The 18,895-nt window shown below is 34.7% G+C and overlaps 1 protein-coding gene across 2 annotated transcripts in view; it reads right to left on the reverse strand.

Annotated features, from left to right (window-relative positions):
• Nucleotides 1-18,895, reverse strand: part of GRM7 (glutamate metabotropic receptor 7) — a 102,960-nt gene that overhangs the window by 77,568 nt on the left and 6,497 nt on the right. For both annotated transcript variants that reach the window (XM_039348918.1, XM_039348917.1), the window contains exon 2: nt 14,688-15,623. In XM_039348918.1, the coding sequence (XP_039204852.1) occupies nt 14,688-15,623 (936 nt within the window). The remainder of the gene's footprint in view (nt 1-14,687; nt 15,624-18,895) is intronic.

Consider the following 18,895-nt stretch of genomic DNA (forward strand, 5'->3'; position numbering starts at 1 on the left):
ACTTATTTTCAGGATAGGTCTTACTTTCGGGGAAACATGGTATGTTTTAACATCCTACATAATCTTTTGTAAGCTAAGCCTAGAGGAAGAAAAAAGGATGAAGATATGCTTGAAAAACAAATCCTTATATATATATGAGGGTTTGTTTGTTTGCTTGCTTTTAGTGTCTTTGAGTCACTTAATTCCTGATGATTGTCTGGACAAGTTTTCTAAACAACATTTTTAGAAATGATTTGTCCTTTCCACCTTCTTCCTAGTGTTGAGAAAGAATGACTGATCCAAAGTCACCCAGTTGGGTTTGTGCCAAAGGTGCTATTACAACTCATGGTTTTCCACTATTTGTTGTTGTTGTTAATTGCGAAGTCGTGTCCGACCCATCGCGACCCCATGGACAACGTTCCTCCAGGTCTTCCTGTCCTCTACCATCTTCTGGAGTCCATTCCACTATTTAGCCTAATGCTTTAACCACTACACCAAACTGGCTCTTTTATGCATGATTTTATTTGTTATTAACTCAAAAGAAATTCTTACCTTGGGGAAGAAATGTATTTATCACAAAGAAACAGTCATCCAAAGTCATTAAAAAAAAGTTATTGCAGCTAACTAATCAATTAAAAGCCTAAAACATAGGGTCTTTATTTAAATTTGTAAAGTCATTCCAGAGTGAAACTGAGCACCATCCAGAGCAGGGTTGTCATTGCCCTTGCTACTCTCAAGGATGCTTTGAGAAGTCCCCAGTTTACCTCTCATTCCTGAAATTCTCCAGTCATCTCTGGTCCATGTACTAAACTTTGCTTAGCTTCCAAGACCAAACAAAAGCCAGGTCCTTAGGTAATTTATGTAATATGATTTTTTTAAAAAATAAAAACTGTAGAGCCCGTAATAGTTACAAAAAGTTTTTTTTAAAAAAATAAATAAAATAAAATAAAAATAAAATGTAAGATCTAGTCCTCAAATGCTGGCAAACGTGCATTTAAATAAAAATGCATTCAAGTAAGCATTTTTTATTTAAATACAATATAAAAAGAATTGCCTTATTGTGTTACTCCCAAATACCTTCACAACATCTATGATGTGTTTCTTCATCCTGCAGATTATGTGGTACATGGATATATTGTCAATTTATTTTCCAATATTTAACAATTTTGTTGTATTAATCTATATAAATAAAAATGTAAATGTTTGTTTGTTCAAAATCTTAAATCTCCGAAAGTTCTTCACCGATTGCTTTGAAATTTTAACTCAATGTTGCATTCAAATGCACTTGTGTTTTTATATACCTATATTATATAGATGTCACACATGTGACAAGTAAAACATGTTTTTTTGAAAAACAGTGCCATCTGTTTGATGTAATCTCTATAGCTGCACACACAATGGAACAACAAAAAATATTGTATAGCCACAAGCATTGTGAAATTAAACATATTACAAACATGCGCTTTCTCTTTTCTTTCTTTTCTATTTAACCACACTGAGCCACAGCAACGCGTGGCTGGGTACAGCTAGTAGTAAATAAAAAGAGACCTGAATTTCTAAATCATAGGGCTTAATCCAATATGCCACACAATGTAGCAAAAAAACCTTAAATACTTAATATCTCAGGAATAAAGGGAGTGAAAAATTGTACCCTATATAAAGAGTGCAGTTACACTTTTCATTATGTAATTGTTAAAGAATCTTTAGGGGGAAAGAAAAAATAATCTTAATTCAGCATGAGAAATATTTCTGTGCATATAAAATTCTGGTGTAGAATTTTAAGCCTTCAGTAGTTTGCCTGAATGATGAATTAATCAATCATTCTTTCTTTGGTACCAGATTTTTTTTTAAAAAAATATTGGGATCTTTGTCATCCTTTCTGTGAACTTATGGATCACATCCATATTAAAAGCATCTATTCCTAATTCATCAATGGATGAGATAGCAAAAAATAATCTGCAACATGAATAATAAATGGTTATTATTTTAAAAAACTGCAAATTCTTTCATTGAATTTGTTCACACAATAAATTACTTAAAAAAATTCTGTACATCAATGTTGACATTAGTAAATTGATTTATATAGTTAACTACTATAAAAATTCTTCTTCATAGTCTCTTCCTATATTTGAAAAGCTGATAAAACTGCTAATTTCCGTTGTGAAGATATGTTTCCAATTCCATTTAAATATTTGCTGTTCTATTTTTCTGATCTTCTATCAGTGTTCTTGCATGTTCTCTTAAATAAATGCTTATTCTGTGGTTTCTGTAAGGTACAAAATGTTTGATGATTTCAGATTTTCAGAGCATATTGAATAAATACCATTCAAAGCATTACTCACTCTGGAATGAAAAAGAAAAGCAAGCTGAAATATTCAGCTACATTTCCTTAAAATACATCCACAACAATATTGATTTCTTGAAGAAAATTGCTCTGAAAAATTGTTTTGTTCGTTCATGTAAGCAGCAAAGTGCTTTTATGTAGCAAAGCTACTTTGCATGATTTCAAGTTTTAGTTTTTATATTTGCTCCAACATTCCCTATTATTTTGGAATAGATCCCTTAAAGTAGGTATTTGAGATATGTAATAGGTGCTAATGTTTCTATGGTAGTTCAATTTCTGGTTTTAAGTTTTTTTTTAAAAAAAATATCTGGAAATAATTATTTCCATCTGTACATGTAAATTTATCATATTGCTTATCAGATTAAACATCAATGTGAATATATAGCTAAGAACTATTTAAATAAATATTAATAAATTTACTTAGACATATTTCCTCACAGAATTATGTATAAGTATGGTTGGTGAGATATATATATATATATATATATATATATATATATATATATATATATATATATATATATATGTAGGTCTTTGGTTGTTCGGGTTTTCTCCTGCGTAAAATTGGAAGTGTCTTGGCGACGTTTCGATGAAGTCCCATTCGTCATCTTCAGGCTGGTGTTTTCAGCTTCGTGCTTTGAGCAGCAATGTGTGGTCTTAGCTGTTTCTTCCTTTTAACTGCCAGTGGGGGTATGAACTGATTGGGTGGGAGATTGGCTGTGTTCTGATTGGGTGGAGGTGTGTTCTGATTGGTTAGGGGCTTGGCTGTGCTCTGATTGGCTGGGGGATTGGCTATGCTCTGATTGGCTGGGGGAGTGTTCTGTTTGGTTGTGCTCAGGTTAACAACATTTTTATGTTTTTCATTTTAAAGAATTAAGAATGTCATACCATTCTAACAAATTGCAGAGAAAATATACAGTAAGGGAAACAATAATGTCATATTTTAATTTATTAACATTATATATGGAAAGGAAAAATAATTATTCATACTAGCCATATCACTGATTTTTGGACTAAAGAAGAGAGTGATAGCCACGGGCAGCCAGCTACCTTTTTCACCCTCAGCCTAATGTAGATATCCCCCCAAAAAAGGAGAGGAAAGGGAAAGGGGAAGGGAAGGGGAAGAGGAGAGGAGAGGAAGAAACAAAAGAGAAAATAGGAAATTGAATGAATAACCAAATAGAAAAGGCACCAATCTAGAAAAAGGAGATCTGCTTTAGGCACAAAGCCAGTTAGTACAAACCTTGGACCAGTCATTCATTCTCAGCCCTAGGAAGGAGACAATATCAAACCACTTCTGAAACCACTTGGTGAGAAGGCTGAAGGGACTTTTCCAGGCAGTCACTAGCAGTCAACACTGACTTGATAGAATGACAACAAAAAGAAAAAAAGAAGATTAAAAATTCCAGACAATCTACATGTTTCCTTTTATCATAGTTATGGGAATGATGAGTTGCATAACAAGATTCGGTGGAATGGAGTGTCATAAGTACCGTAGGAGTGCTAAGAGCTATGCTTTTAGTTCCACAATGTACACACTGACAAATGGTTTCATGGTACCCTTTGGACAGGCACATTCTTGAATATATTGTTGCTATAGCAACTGCTATTTCATGCAGTCTCTCAGAGGTATATATCACTTTCTTGGTGAAATACACATTAGCCTTGTTAATCAAGCAATGCTGTAGATGGCAGGAAAAGGAAGATAATCCTTTTGTTTTAAGAAATGCTCAGTAGGCAGAGTGTTCACTTGCTAATGTGACTTTATTTAAATGGTATTTTATGCAACCAGAATTTACCCCATTTATATTTCCTCTCAGTGCCCTAAAATGGAATGTGTGCATCTGACAGTAAAATAATATACTGCTAAATTGAACTGGGACATCCTGATCCCCCTATTTATTTGAAAGGAAAAGGCATCTGGAAATGTACACACACATATATGCAATGACACAAAATGGATTTAGCAACAAATGGACTTAAGAATTTCCCATTTCCCAAAGGAAAAAGTGGCAGAGACAAAGTTCCATAATACAACCATGAAAACATGGTTTTGTTTCAGGACACATTTCACATTTATATTTTTCCATGAAAGTATACTGATTTATAATGTAAATGATAAGATATGAATAATAATAATATGAATAAGATGCAGGAGGATCTTGACAGACTTGAACATTGGGCACTACCTAACAAAATGAAATTCAAAGGTGAAAAAAGTAAGGTTTTACATTTAGGCAAGAAAAACCAAAGGTACAGGTATAGTACAGGTGGAACCTTGCTCAATAGCAGTAACTGTGAGAGGGATCTTGGAGTCCTAGTGGACAATCACTTAAATATGAGCCAGCAGTGTGCTACAGTTGCCAAAAAAGCCAACACAGTGCCTGGCTGCATTAACAGAGGGATAGAATCAAGATCACATGAAGTGTTAATACCACTTTACAATGCCTTGGTAAGGCCACACTTGGAATACTGCATCCATTTTGATCACCACAATGTAAAAAAAAGATGTTGAGATTCTAGAAAGAGTACAGAGAACATCAACAAAGATGATTAGGGGACTGGAGGCTAAAATATATAAGGAACAGTTGCTGGAATTGGGTATGTCTAGTTTAATGAAGAGAAGGACGAGGGGTGACGTGATAACAGTGTTCCAATATCTCAGGGGTTGCCACAAAGAAGAGGGAGTCAAGCTATTCTCCCAAGCACCTGAAGGCAAGACAAGAAGCAATGGATGGAAACTAAACAAAGAGAGAAGAAACCTAGAATTAAGGAGAAATTTCCTGACAATTAGAACAATTGATTAGTGGAACAACCTGCCTCCAGAAATTGTGAATGCTCCAACACTGGAAGTTTTTAAGAAGAGACTGGACAGCCATTTGTCTGAAATTGTATACGGTTTCCTGCCTGAGCAGGGGGTTGGACTAGATGACCTCCAAGGTCCCTTCCAATTTTTATTTATGTCACAATGCAAATTTAATAGTCTATAAACCAGAAGATGCTGAATAGACTTCACAGTTAGCTACATTGAGAGCTTCTTCAATTCGTTATTAAGGATTGAACAACCTGACAATGATCCATGAAAGTTTATGAATTTATTTATGGTGCCATAAAAGAATTTGAATGTACATGACAGATACCTCCCCAAAAAAATCAATGTTCTGCTTTAATAATTTCTTGTTGATTGCATACAAAGAAAGCCATACATTAGTCAATGCTCAGTTCTCAAATCTTGCTACTGTTTATATGATCTTGCATATGTAGAGTAGCAGACAGAACTGGGCAGGTGGAGTTAAGTGCATCATTAGCTTAGAGTTGTTATGTTTCTACAAATGGTCCAACTCCTGCTGAATTCTGTTGACCCTTATCTGGCACCAATTTAGTGTTAAACTTTAATTGACTAGATTCTTTGAACAGGCTTGAATAAATCTTCTGTGCTGCAATTTAATGGGTGATCCTGTTCCTTTGCACCTGATAATATGCATTATTTCTACCCAAACTGTTTCTTTCAAGATGCCCATTTTTTTAATTACAAAATCATTTTATTTTTCTGCTAGAGCACACCACTCATAGATGTATTTTCCTGCTTGTCTATATGTTTACATACTCTGATATTATTTTTCACAATTTCCTCATACTTAAAAATAAAAATAAATATACATAGCATAATAAAATATTCAGTAGGCAAGATTTCAGCAGACATTTTTCAGCACTTCTTATAAATTAATTACCACTAATATGGAGTTCCAACAAAAAGCCCTATGAAAAGGGATGACTTGAATATATGTTCCTCCTCCCTGGTGAATATGTGATAATAATATCACTTCTCCCACTCCCTTAATTATGAATTCCTGCTTTAATTTTTGGTACAAAGAATCATCAAACATATGCTTCATACTACAATCAAAATTTTCTTATGATATCATAGGTTGACATTGCACTTAATAAACCTTTATTTCAGTTTTGGCTTTTCTACATAGTAGGAGCTATTTATGGTCCAATCGTAATAAAGGTCATGATTACAGCAGTTTTTTAAACAGGAGAAATCTACCAAAAAACCCTCCTTTTACAGCAGGGGTAGTTAACCTTGGCTCTTTTATGACTCATGGACTTCTACTCCCAGAATTTCTGAGCCAGCAGCTGGCTCAGGAATTCTGGGAGTTGAAGTCCACAGAGTCATAAAAGAGCCAAGGTTGACTACCCCTGTTTTACAGAGTATTGAAGCATGCACCATAGGGTGATTTTATCCTAAGACTGAGTTCTTTTTCATTGTTGCCATCCAGAAAACATCTCCAGAAATAACTTACAAAGATACATTTGTCAAGGAGCTGCATAAGATTAAAAAGAAAATCCTATTCCAGTGGTTTTCTAAGTAATTCTCAATCTCTCAAGGCCTTCTGTTTGGCTATTGTGAAATTACAGTTTGGTATAGAAGCACATTGTGTGTTCTGGTCTGTTTCCTTTGGGGGTATCATATATCAAGATTTAAGTCCCATGGTATAAGATAAGAGATTTAAGGTCACACTTAAGGTAATTCCCAGACAGTGTAGAACAGGGCTCCTCAAACCTGGCCACTTCAAGACTTGTGGACTTCAACTACCAGAATTCCCGAGCCAGCCATGGGGAAGTGGCCAGGTTTGAGGAGCCCTGGTGTAGAAGGATAGGGGTAGCAAGGTTGAGGAATCAATATGATCTGAAAGATTACCTAGCCTCTTATTTCTGGTTCAGAATCTGCTGCAGCACAGAAGAATGTGGATTCACCCACTCTGACCCATGGTCCTGAAATACCATGAATTAACCTTCCTTGGAAAAAAAAATCAATAGCACAAACCATTATTGGCAGATCTTTAGAAGCAGTTTTCATTGTACCTTGTGTTTATCTTGCTGTTTTTCTTACAGCAGTTCACCAGCCCCTCAACTTCCTTGCGGTAAGCTTCCACCTTGTCATCCTGAACAAGGCCCACTACTGTTGTATCATCTGCAAACTTCACAATATGGTTGGTGGCAAACCTAGCACAACAGTCATGGGTCAACAGGGTGAACAGCAGCAGACTTAAGATGCAGCCCTGAGAAGAACCTGTGCTCAAGAAAATAGTATTAGAGGTATTTGTTCCAACTCGCACATATTGGGGCCTGTTGGTAATAAAATCAAGAATCCAGTTGCACAAAGGAGTGTTTAATCCTAAAAGGCCCAGTTTGTCTACTAGATGCTGGGGAATGATTGTGTTAAATGCTGAACTGAAGTCGACAAACAGCAAACACACATGAGTATTTCTTTCCTCTAAGTGTTTCAAGCTCAGATGGAGAACGTAAGAAATAGCATCCTCCGTAGAGTGATTTGGTCGGTAGGCAAACTGAAGCGGGTCAAATGCTGGTGGGAGGCTAGATACAATAATGTCCTTTATCAACTTCTCAAAGCATTTCATGATGGTGGATGTCAGTGTAACAGGATGGTAATCATTGAGGTCTGTAATTGTGGACTTTTTTGGCACTGGCAAGATGATGGCCATCTTAAAACACGATGGGGCTACTGCTTGCTGCAATGAGAGGATGAAAATATCTGTGAGAACACAAGCCAGCTCCTGTGCGCATTCCCTGAGGACACGTCCAGGGATGTTATCTGGGCCTGCTGCTTTCTGAATATTAACTGTCTGCAGTGTTTTCCAGACAGAGGTGACATCAAAGCTTGGCATTCCATACAGCGTTAACCTTGTGAATTCTCAAGCTTCCTCCTTTTATTATATATTCAAGATGGACAGTTTTAAATATTTATTTGCTACATATATGTAGGGGTGTGGGTCTATACATATGTTGTTCATAGAATGTTTAGGTGTGTGTCATGTATGTGTTTCACTTTGAGAGCGGGCAACTAAATTTCATTTTTGATGTGTGCCGTTGTGCCCACAGTAAAAAAATGACAATAAATTATTTTATCTTATACTGGAAAGTATATTAAAAAGTATATAAATCTGTCTTGCAAAGACCAACGTATCAATGTAGATTGGTCAGATGTTAAGGCCACTGTAAGGAGTTTAGATTTCAGAAAAGTATGAAGAAAAAGAAAAAAAGAAAAGAAAAAAGAGGTAGGCATCTTTCATTGCAAACATATCTGAACTGCATCCCCCGAATATTTTACTGTATAAATAATATACCCATTTTGCTGTATATTATTAATTTTCATGCTGCAAATGAGATCTGTTTCAGATTTGTTCATTTAATTTACCAGGATAGCTAACTATTAATCCATTCCTCTACAGAAACATGTTTGTGTGTTTGAGTGTTTTTGTATGTACATGTATGTATACATGACATTAGCTGAGAAATACAACCAAACTACCTAGGATTGTGCTTAGTACCTGCCTGTAGAATATATAAAATGTGTGCATGACAAAATATATTTTTCTGCATAAAAGTATTCCGGGTAAAATCACCTTCAGTCTTCTACTGCTTTCATATTTCATGGCAAATATAAGCCTCCAAAGTATAGAAATAAATAAAAATGAAATGAAATTTCCCAAGTAAAGAAGATTCCAGAAAATAATTTCATTTAATTTGTGAAAGAATTTGCTATTGGACTTCGTGGATTCACTTACCTATTCCCTTTCTCATTTTACAATACTAATATTTTGTTTCAGTTTGGTTTATTGATTTCATTCTGCTCTGTTTGACCTTAGAGGGGCCATTTGTGCTCTTTTCAAGTGCCATTTGATATTGATTCTGCATCAGCCTATAGTTTCTATAATTGGTCTAACACTTGTTGAAAGTTGACCTTGCTTCTGAATGAGACATTCACAAATATGGGGAGAATTTAAAATAGCTTTGTAGTGAAGGCCAATTATATAGGTAACATTATCATGAGCATTTTGTTTGTATAACATCACTTTTCTAGACAGGTGAATTAACAAGCTGTGATACACTATGGTGCTTAGCTGGGAAGCAAATTACACACAAGGAATGACAGTCGTCTTGACAACAGAACATATAACAGTATCTCTGAATAGGTGAGATTATTATTAAAATAGGGTGATACACCACACTCACTACAGAACAGCTAGCATTATACTCAAATCTATGAGATATGATTAATGTTTAATTCTCCTTATGTGATTGGACATCATTGGCTGATGCTTATAGTACCTATTAATGAACAGCAGAGGAGGGTGAGGGCTACAGGTTCCACTATAAGTTCTTGATTGAAAAAAGGGGTTTTTTGCCCTTATTTTGCTTTTATATAAGAATAAAGGAAAAAGAAAAAATAGAAAAGGAAAAGATACAAAAAAGAAAAGAAAGACAAACAAAAAAAAGAACAATATCTTATATAAAAAACATTTTAAATACATCATTAAACTTTGTCTATACAGCATAACTGACAACTGAAGGAGTCGAGGTGGCGCAGCAGTTAGAATGCAGTACTGCAGGCCAGTTTAGCTGACTGTGTTCAGCAGGTCAGCGGTTCAAATCTCACCGGCTCAAGGTTGACTCAGCCTTCCATCCTTCCGAGGTAGGTAAAATGAGGACCCAGATTGTTGGGGGCAATGTAAATATATATATACATTGCTTACTGGTGTACACCACTTAGAGAGTGCTTGCACTTAAAGCAGTATATAAGTCTCATAAAATAAATAAATAAATAAATAAATAAATAAACTTTTCCATTATCCTTCAACCACTTCATAAGCAGACACTGAACAGACATAATCTAGCCATGATCACACTGTTTTTCCATCTAGAGTATCATTTTTCATTTGTCTCTCCTCCTCCTCCTCCTCCTCCTCCTCCTCCCCCCCCGCTCCCTCAATGAATCCTTAGTTGTTCATGTGATGATAAATGCTAAATTTGGACTATGTAATTCAAAATCATACTCACATTTTAAACCATATTATTCTTCTTGAAATCATATTTACTAACTTATAGATATATGATCCATATCATATGCTTAAAAGTACATAATTGCTTAAGTGTCATGAAACTGATAGTCAAGTCTTCTAAAACCTTCTTTGCAGCATACAACAAACATGAAAAATAATCTCATCTCAAAATTCTTTACAATTTTTTAACTATTATAATGTTAATAAGTGACATTAGGACTTTTTTGTTCCAAATTCCATCCTAACAATACTAATTAATTATCTACAAAAAATATTGCAGATTTGGAATTGTTCAAAATGAATTTCAGTGCTAACAGAAATTGAGAATTGCATCTTGGCCAAAAAATGAAATCAAATATATATTACTTCGTTATACTGGCATTGTGATTGGCATTTAGCTGATCTAAAGCATTAGTATCATACTTTACCATGACCTTTATGAATTCAGAAATTAGACACTAGAAGAGTGTAAAGATTCCAGATAAATATATAAATAATAAAAACCTGACCTTTGTTTTTGATTAGTACTAGAATTAGTACTAGAATAAAACAAAATGTTAGGGCATCTGAAATATTCCAGGAGATTTTGAAGAATGGAATCAGAAATTAGTTGCTATAATGTCAACAAAGATGTTTATTTCTATGGCTCCACTATGTCCAAAAGATGTTAATGAAGGAATGATAGATGGGAATGAAAATTTTGAAAGATTTACAGCATAAAGAAGTGAAACAAAACTGAATGGCATAGATATATTAGAGTCAAAAATAGTGGAAAATAAAAAAGCATGGAATATAAGACAGATAATACTATTAAAATGAAAAAAAAAACCAAGCAAAAGAATTACCTGGATAAAGACTTTCTTTAACCAGAAGCTGGTTAAAGATTTGAATGAATAAAAGTTCAAAATTATTAGAAGTAAAAGGAAGGAATATATTTGACCTAAGTTAAAATAAAGTAAGTTTAATAAAACTCTGGTAATCTTTTTACAAACTTTGTGCTGATACCAAATCTTTATTATTTCTTTCTATTTCTCTTTTTCTCCTTAGTTTAGTTTGTACTTGCTTTTATTATTATAATCAACATTTTTCCAATATAAATTATTTAAAGAGTAATTAAATTAAGTTAAATTAAAACTAAGCTGCTATACTTTAAGCATAGGTATAGAACAATCATGATTGTCAATAAGACTTAATATATCATCACAACATATAATAACAATAAGAATTTGTGTTCAACTGCTTTAGGCCCCAAAGATCCTACGTTTCCTGATAACAGATGTCAGTAGTTTCAAGATCAAATTAAATATAACAGAAGATAAAGGACAATCCTGGCAAGTTCCACAAAACTTTGTGAAAGTCATGGAATAATTACAATTACAATAATGTTGTCTGAAAGTTTCCAAATATCTGGTTTTTCAATTAATTGGTAACTCTATATGGTTACACACACACACACACACACAAACATACACACAGAGTATATAGTTATGCATGTATTAATGGTGGTCTTGGGTCATAAACAAACAAATAAAGTCAATAAGTTCAACACAACCACCCCTGCCAAATCCAGTAATAATTTAATATTAACTGAAGAATGTTGAACTTTTATTAAATTAAATAGCACAGAATGGACAATTAAAAAGTCATTTTGGCTGTGGTCCACATGCTGAAGTTGCTATCAAAATTTTGGAATCAACTATTAACAAGAGAATTGGCCAAAAGCAATTAACAGCCTTCAAAACCATTGTTCTAGAAGCCTCATTAAAGTTAGAAAAATGTGACTCAAAAATGAACCGTCATAAACTTCCAATAGTATAGAATTCAAAGGTTTCATTGGTGTTTCATGCCAATTAATAGGGTAATCATACTGGCAGCTTTTTCTCTTTTCATAACTATCTATTCTGCCCCACAGTGACAGAGATGTGGCTAGATAAAGAGTTTAGCAATGTATAATCTTCAAAAGAGCTATATTGTTAATATGTTCTAATTTAGGAAACAGAAAAGATTTATGTACATCTGGTGTAAGTTTCATTGCATATATAGTTGCTTAATTTTATTTTCCAAATATCCTTGTTTAGATTTTTGTTTGTTTTTCCATGAAGCATATGAGAAAATACAACCTTTAATAATAATGCATTGAAAGCAACCCAGACTGTTATTTTAAAAACTGTTTGAATATTCGTTTTATCGACTCTATCAAAAAAGAAAAAAAGGAAAAGAAAAGATATAATAATTGACAGTGTTATTGAAGCGTGACCAGAAATTGCATTTTGAAGTCAAAAAGATATGCACTCAAATAAACTGCAGAAGTGCAGATTAGGACATAATTATATTGCTTTTGAAGCAGAAAGGATCAGTGCATTTAAGAAGAGGGTCATTTGTGTCCCCGTGACATATGTTAATTGGAATAATGTATGCTTTGCTTCTATTGGTACCTTTCTACAAGATGCTATTTGAAATCAAATACATGCTCAGCACACAATCCATAGAATTAGAGCTACTGGGATAAGAGAATGTTCAATGTCATAAATTGACTGCAAAATAGATTTTGGTTTGCTATCCAAAGATACTTTACACTTTATTCTGTGCACAAAATGAACAATGCCAACGTTGTGCAAGGCAGCTGCACAATTTTGTCTTGCTGAGATAGAAAAAACTCATTGCAAAGTAGATACCCTCCCCCATATTTCTAATTGGATCTGGAGGCTGACAGAGAAACAAAATTATCAAGTTAATCTTATATAAAAGAAGAGAAGAAGAAGATTAACATTAACTAGGGACATTAAGCAAGCTAGTAATTATCTAAATGCACAGTAACAGACAGGGAGTTGTATTTAATGCTGCTTATCAAGAGTGAAAATCATTAGGAGAATAGTTTTTTTTTTCTTCTAAAACATGTATTGGAATGACCTCCAGAAGTAATTTGGAAGACCTCTAGGAAATATAAGGAGCAATAGATTAAGTGATATTGGATGAGATTCACTGTACATTTTTAAGGGAAGATATCTCATTTCCTAGTTTTGACCCCAATAGATATTGGTGGGGACTTGAATGGTTTCATGGTCCTCACTGAACAGACTCCAATACTATTTAATTTAAACTAGGAAATGTAGAAGACAGTATGATTTTCATTACCTACATTTTATTATTTAATATTAGTAGTAAATCAGTGAGACTCTCTCTCTTTTTCTCTTTCTCTCTCTCTCTCAATACACACACACACACACGCACACACACACACACACATCTCTGAATGTAAAGCACAGGGAGAAGGCCTCCACATACATGTGTGTGCTATAAGGTGAATGGTACCCTTCATATTTATAGCTATACTTAGAAGATGACATTTTCCTTGTACATGTTTGTGTTGTACTTGCAGATACTCATACAAGGCATTACAATGAACATATGACATCTAGTGGGAGCAACATCATTCCCAATTCCTAGTTTCAGATTTGGGGATATAAAAAACCTTAATACAATTCTTGGTTTTATTGCTTGAAATTCATCACAAAATAAGGGGTGAGAAGAACAAGGGATGTTACAGAAACACATATTCAGATATATCGTACGTAAATTTTGCAGAGAAAACCTGTCAGGACGTTTCAATTCAACAATGATATATGGTTGGTCATGGTTCTGTTTGGTCTTCTGCCTACCTGGTTCTCCATATCTTTTGACTACCTGGACATTTATTTATATTTAACCATTTATTAATTTATTTAACACATTTCTAATGTCATCATTTGTTTGAAATTGCCATAGTTGAAGTAAAAAAGATATTATGCTTGGGTATACTTTTTCACTGGATTCAAGTATTATTACTATTTTTATCTGAGTAAAATCCCAAGAATATCCAAACAGCCTTGGAATGCCATTGGCATAACCTGAAATTAGCATAAATGAACCTTCTTTTTATTAAATCCAGAAATGCAACACATTGTTTTGTTTTGATTTTTTTTTCAGGAACAAGAGGTGGCTGGATGTTAAGACTTATTCTTAGGTATGCTTGGTACATATTAATAAGGTTGATTCAGTATCTATAATTTCAGCAATGACTTTTAATATTTACTTCATATTTGAAGAATTGTTACCATAGCAATAAACAATCTTTTGCTCCCACTTTTTCTGAACTACAAAACATGGTCCTAAGCAAAATAATTTTTTTGACAAACATTAAGAAATGCTGATTAAGCTATACACTACATTTCATACTGAAACAATGACTACATTCTAGTTGTGGTTGAAATAGTTACAACCATGGAATCATTTGATTAAATGATTCTTAGTGATTTATTTACCACTTTATCAATCACCACCATCATCATAACCTTCACCTAACTACAGGAACAACAACAACAATAACTTTTTGTGTAGCTGAAGTACTTACCAATTATTTTTGTCCAAACATTTTTCCCCATATCCAGAAAGTGGTTTCAACCCTCCTTCATATTTTAAAATATAATGATTTTATAAATTACTTGATTTTCACCTACCTTTTCAGCTGCTTGGGAAGTGCAAAAAAATATTGGAATGAAGGCAAGCCATACTATACATGTAGTGTACATAGTGAATCCAATGGGTTTGGCTTCATTAAAATTCTCTGGGACACCCCGAGTCTTGATGGCATAAACAGTACATGTAACCATTAGAAGAATGCTATACCCCAAAGAGCATATTATTTGTAGATCCGTAATGTCACATTTGAGAACGCCTCTGGCTTGATCTGGTTCCATAGACTTATGTTCATCATAATCTATAATACTGTTTGGTGGATCAACAGCAAACCAAATGAAAACTCCAAGAAGTTGTACTGATATCAAACTTGATGTGATTGCTAATTGTGATGTTGGGCTAATAAGCCTGGGTGCTGTCACTGATTTTTTGCCCTGTTCAAATATGCGATAGATACGGTTTGTTTTAGTCAACAGGGCAGCATAGCTTATGCACATTCCCAATCCCAGGAAGATACGCCGGAAAGAACACACGGCAACATCTGGCTTGGCAATCATCAAGAAAGTGATGATATAACACAGAAAGATTCCTGTCAACAAAACATAGCTAAGTTCCCTTCCAGAAGCCCTCACAATGGGAGTATCATTGTACCGAATGAAGGTTGCCATGACAAATATGGTGGCAATAATTCCAAGCATGGCCAGAAAGACTGGAATGACTGCCCATGGTGAATGCCACTCCAACTTTACAATAGGGATAGGGCTACATCCGGTGCGATTCTCATTTGGTCGTTGATTGTAGGAGCACAGCTTGCAGCTCACTTCATCAAACTGGTATTGGTAACCATCACACAGTTCACACTGCCAGCAGCAGCTCATCCCTTTCATAATCCTTTTTCGTTCTCCTGGTTTACAGGGAAGACTGCAGACTGAAGAAGGAATTTTCTTCACTCCTTTGCCCCACTGCATTTCATCCATCTAAGAGTAAAAGAATATAGAATAAATAAGACTGCTGATCTGGAAGTAACTATCAAGTAGGCCTAGTGGATTGATGAGTTGATTAACAAAGAGAAATGAATAGGAATATATTGGAATAAAAAAGAGATGGTAGCAATGTTACTCAGCCAAGAAGAAAATGAGAACTGTTGCTGAGGGAGTGAGAAATAGAAATAAAAATTTCATGAAGAAGCAAATAATAAAGGAAATAAAGGTTATTACCATAGGGAAATAACATGAAAATAGTTTCGACAGAAACCCACATAATTTGAACAAAGCATTTTCTCCTATTAGCATAGCATTCCTTGCATTATTATAGTATTCTTCCCTTGTAACCACAGAGCAAACACTTGGACAGCCAGGCATAATCTATTAGAACCTGAAAAGTCCATTTTATAGAGTTTGCTTGAAGTGTGGCCATAGTTTAATGAACAGTGAAGCCTGAATAAGCATGACTCTTAAGGTTTTCTTTATAACTTCTTTCCATATCCTGAATTAATTATTTTCCAAAGCTGATGTGTCTGCTCCCTATTCCCTTTCTAAACAGCCTGGAGTCATCTATGAGTAAGTTGGGTGGCCATGTCAATTTGTTTAATAATTAAAATTAACAGCATGTTTTAATGTATGCATGTACAGTGATATAAGTTCACATTGGCTTTCAGGAATCCTGACACATGTGTTTCCCCTCCACCACCACTGGAAAGATATGAATGACAACAACATAGCTGGATAGTATGGTTTAAATCTCTCCATCCCTTATCTTTATTAAATGCATTATTTTAACATGGCTATTTCAAGCAACCTGTCAAGGATTCTGATTTTATTTTAAAACAAAGATCTCCAGTTAATATAGCTCCTGCCTGTGCTAGCCTCAGCCAGAGTCGAACTGATCCAATTTTTTAATCTTTTTCCTGAAGTGCCCTACTACATGTTAAATAATGAGTGCCACTGAGTTATATATACTAATGCTACCAATTTACATTGAGTGACATTGAAAAGATGATTGATAGGCATCCAAATTTCCTCAGAACTCACAATGGACTGAACATTCTGTTTCAGAATAAGGATTTATTTGTCTTTGTACGTGCAGACTTTTTTTTCTAAATCACATTATAGTACAGTCTGGCTGTACTAACAGAGACAATGACTAGAACAAAAATTGCTTTGTTCTTTTCTACATAAATTGGCTGTGTATGCATTTGAAAAGAACATGATATTATTCACTGTGGGCAAAATGAAACCTAATGAATTGAAGTTGTATGGCACATTCCAAGGCAACAATGGAAAAATGGACAGATGGATACCTCTAAAGGTATTTTTAAAGATTCTTGCACTCTATGGTAGGTACTTATTAAGTCTGACTGTCCCATCATGTCTGGCAGAAGAGGCACAGTTTGGGTTCCATCTACTAAGGAATGTGGTCTGGCAGGACCCATGAAGAGACTCTTCTCTGCCATAGGGTCTGCCCTTTCATACATCATTTCCCTGAAGATTAGATGGGACCTGGCCCTGTTGGCTTTTTGAAAGGCCTTAAAGACCTGGCAGTTTTGCCACAGGACTTGAGGATCCATATGTGTGGTAGAGTTTGTGTAATGGCTGCATTCAATGCTGTTGGTGGTTTTGTACCATGGCATCTGATTGTGCTGGTATGGTTTTTATATTTTTCATTTTCTTAAATATAATTTATATAATTTCAAATTGTTGTTAGCCATCCAGAGTCATGAAATTGAGATGGAAAGCCATATAAATTGGATAGGTAGATAGGTAGATAAGGTAGATAGGTAGATAAGTAAGTAGATAGATAGATAGATAGATAGATAGATAGATAGATAGATAGATGGATGGATGGATGGATGGATGGATGGATGGATGGATGGATGGACGGACGGATGGACAGACAGACAGACAGATAGATAATGTAATTATTGTTAGTCCAAAACAAAATAGACAAAAGGTATATATTGACTATATGAAATGTTCTCAAGTATTTACTTAATTGTAATGCAACACATAAAGATTAAAGGCAGGAAGGGTCAGATTAGCCCAAAAAATGTTACCTTAGCAATAATAGGGATGGGTGAATAACTAACATCAGTGGATTAGCAGTTATCAAAATTATTTATACTCTACTCAGTGTTGTAATTAAATAATGAAATATGTGTATTGCCAGTCATTACCAAACCAATAGATCATTGCTGGAGCATTGAGCACAGAACCCCAAACTCTATCACTGCATGGTGGTAACATCTAATAGTTATGGTAGTCCTGGCATATGGCAGTCAGCTCATTCTATGAGGGCAATTCAGAAATAAATCTCTCTTTGGTTATCAATGACAGACACTTGAAGATACAGAACTTTTATTATACACATTAGAAAACTACAGCATTACATTACTTTTTGACATAATCGCCATTCAAATTGAGGAACTTGTCATAACATCTTACAAGGTTTGAAATTCCAACAGAACTGCTTCAAAAGTTCTTGGGTGAGTCTAGTGGTGTGCTGACGAGCATTATTGTGAACCAACACCACAGCAGAAGTGGTGCTATAAAACTATTGCCAAATATGAAGATGCCAAAGGAGTACTGCTAGTGAAGTTCATGGAGCATGATTCGACGATCAGTTAAGAAGTCTACTGTGAAACATTACAAAAACTCAGACAAGCCATCCATAAAAGTGTTGGGGCATGCTGACTTCTGATGGGGTGGTGGTTCATGATAATGCTCGCCCGCACATCGCTAGACATACCCAAGAACTTTTGAAAAAGTTCCGCTGGGATGTATTTGATCACCCCCCCTTCATAGCCAAGATTTGGCGCTGAGTGACTACTATTAAGGAATTTCAAACCTTGTAAGATGTTATGATAAGTTCCTCAATTTGAATGGTGATTATGTAGAAAAGTAATGTAATGTTGTAGTTTTCTAATGTGTATAATAAAAGTTCTGTATCTTCAAGTGTCTGTCATTGATAACCAAAGAGAGATTTATTTCTGAATTGCCCTCATAGAATGAGCTGACTGCCATATGCCAGGACTACCATAACTATTAGATGTTACCACCATGCAGTGATAGAGTTTGGGGTTCTGTGCTCAATGCTCCAGCAATGATCTATTGGTTTGGTAATTGCCCTCATATATTAGATTAGGAAATATCATAAGCAAATTTTTTTAAAAAAAAATATGTTCACACTGTCCAATTCTCGGAAACTACCTGGACAAATCCCTATAGTTTTATAGGTGTCTTAATATAATTCC

This window comes from Crotalus tigris, unplaced genomic scaffold (genome assembly GCF_016545835.1).
Source record: "Crotalus tigris isolate CLP2741 ecotype Arizona unplaced genomic scaffold, ASM1654583v1 scf7180000018202.2534663867:1097284, whole genome shotgun sequence".
Taxonomy (NCBI): domain Eukaryota; kingdom Metazoa; phylum Chordata; class Lepidosauria; order Squamata; family Viperidae; genus Crotalus; species Crotalus tigris.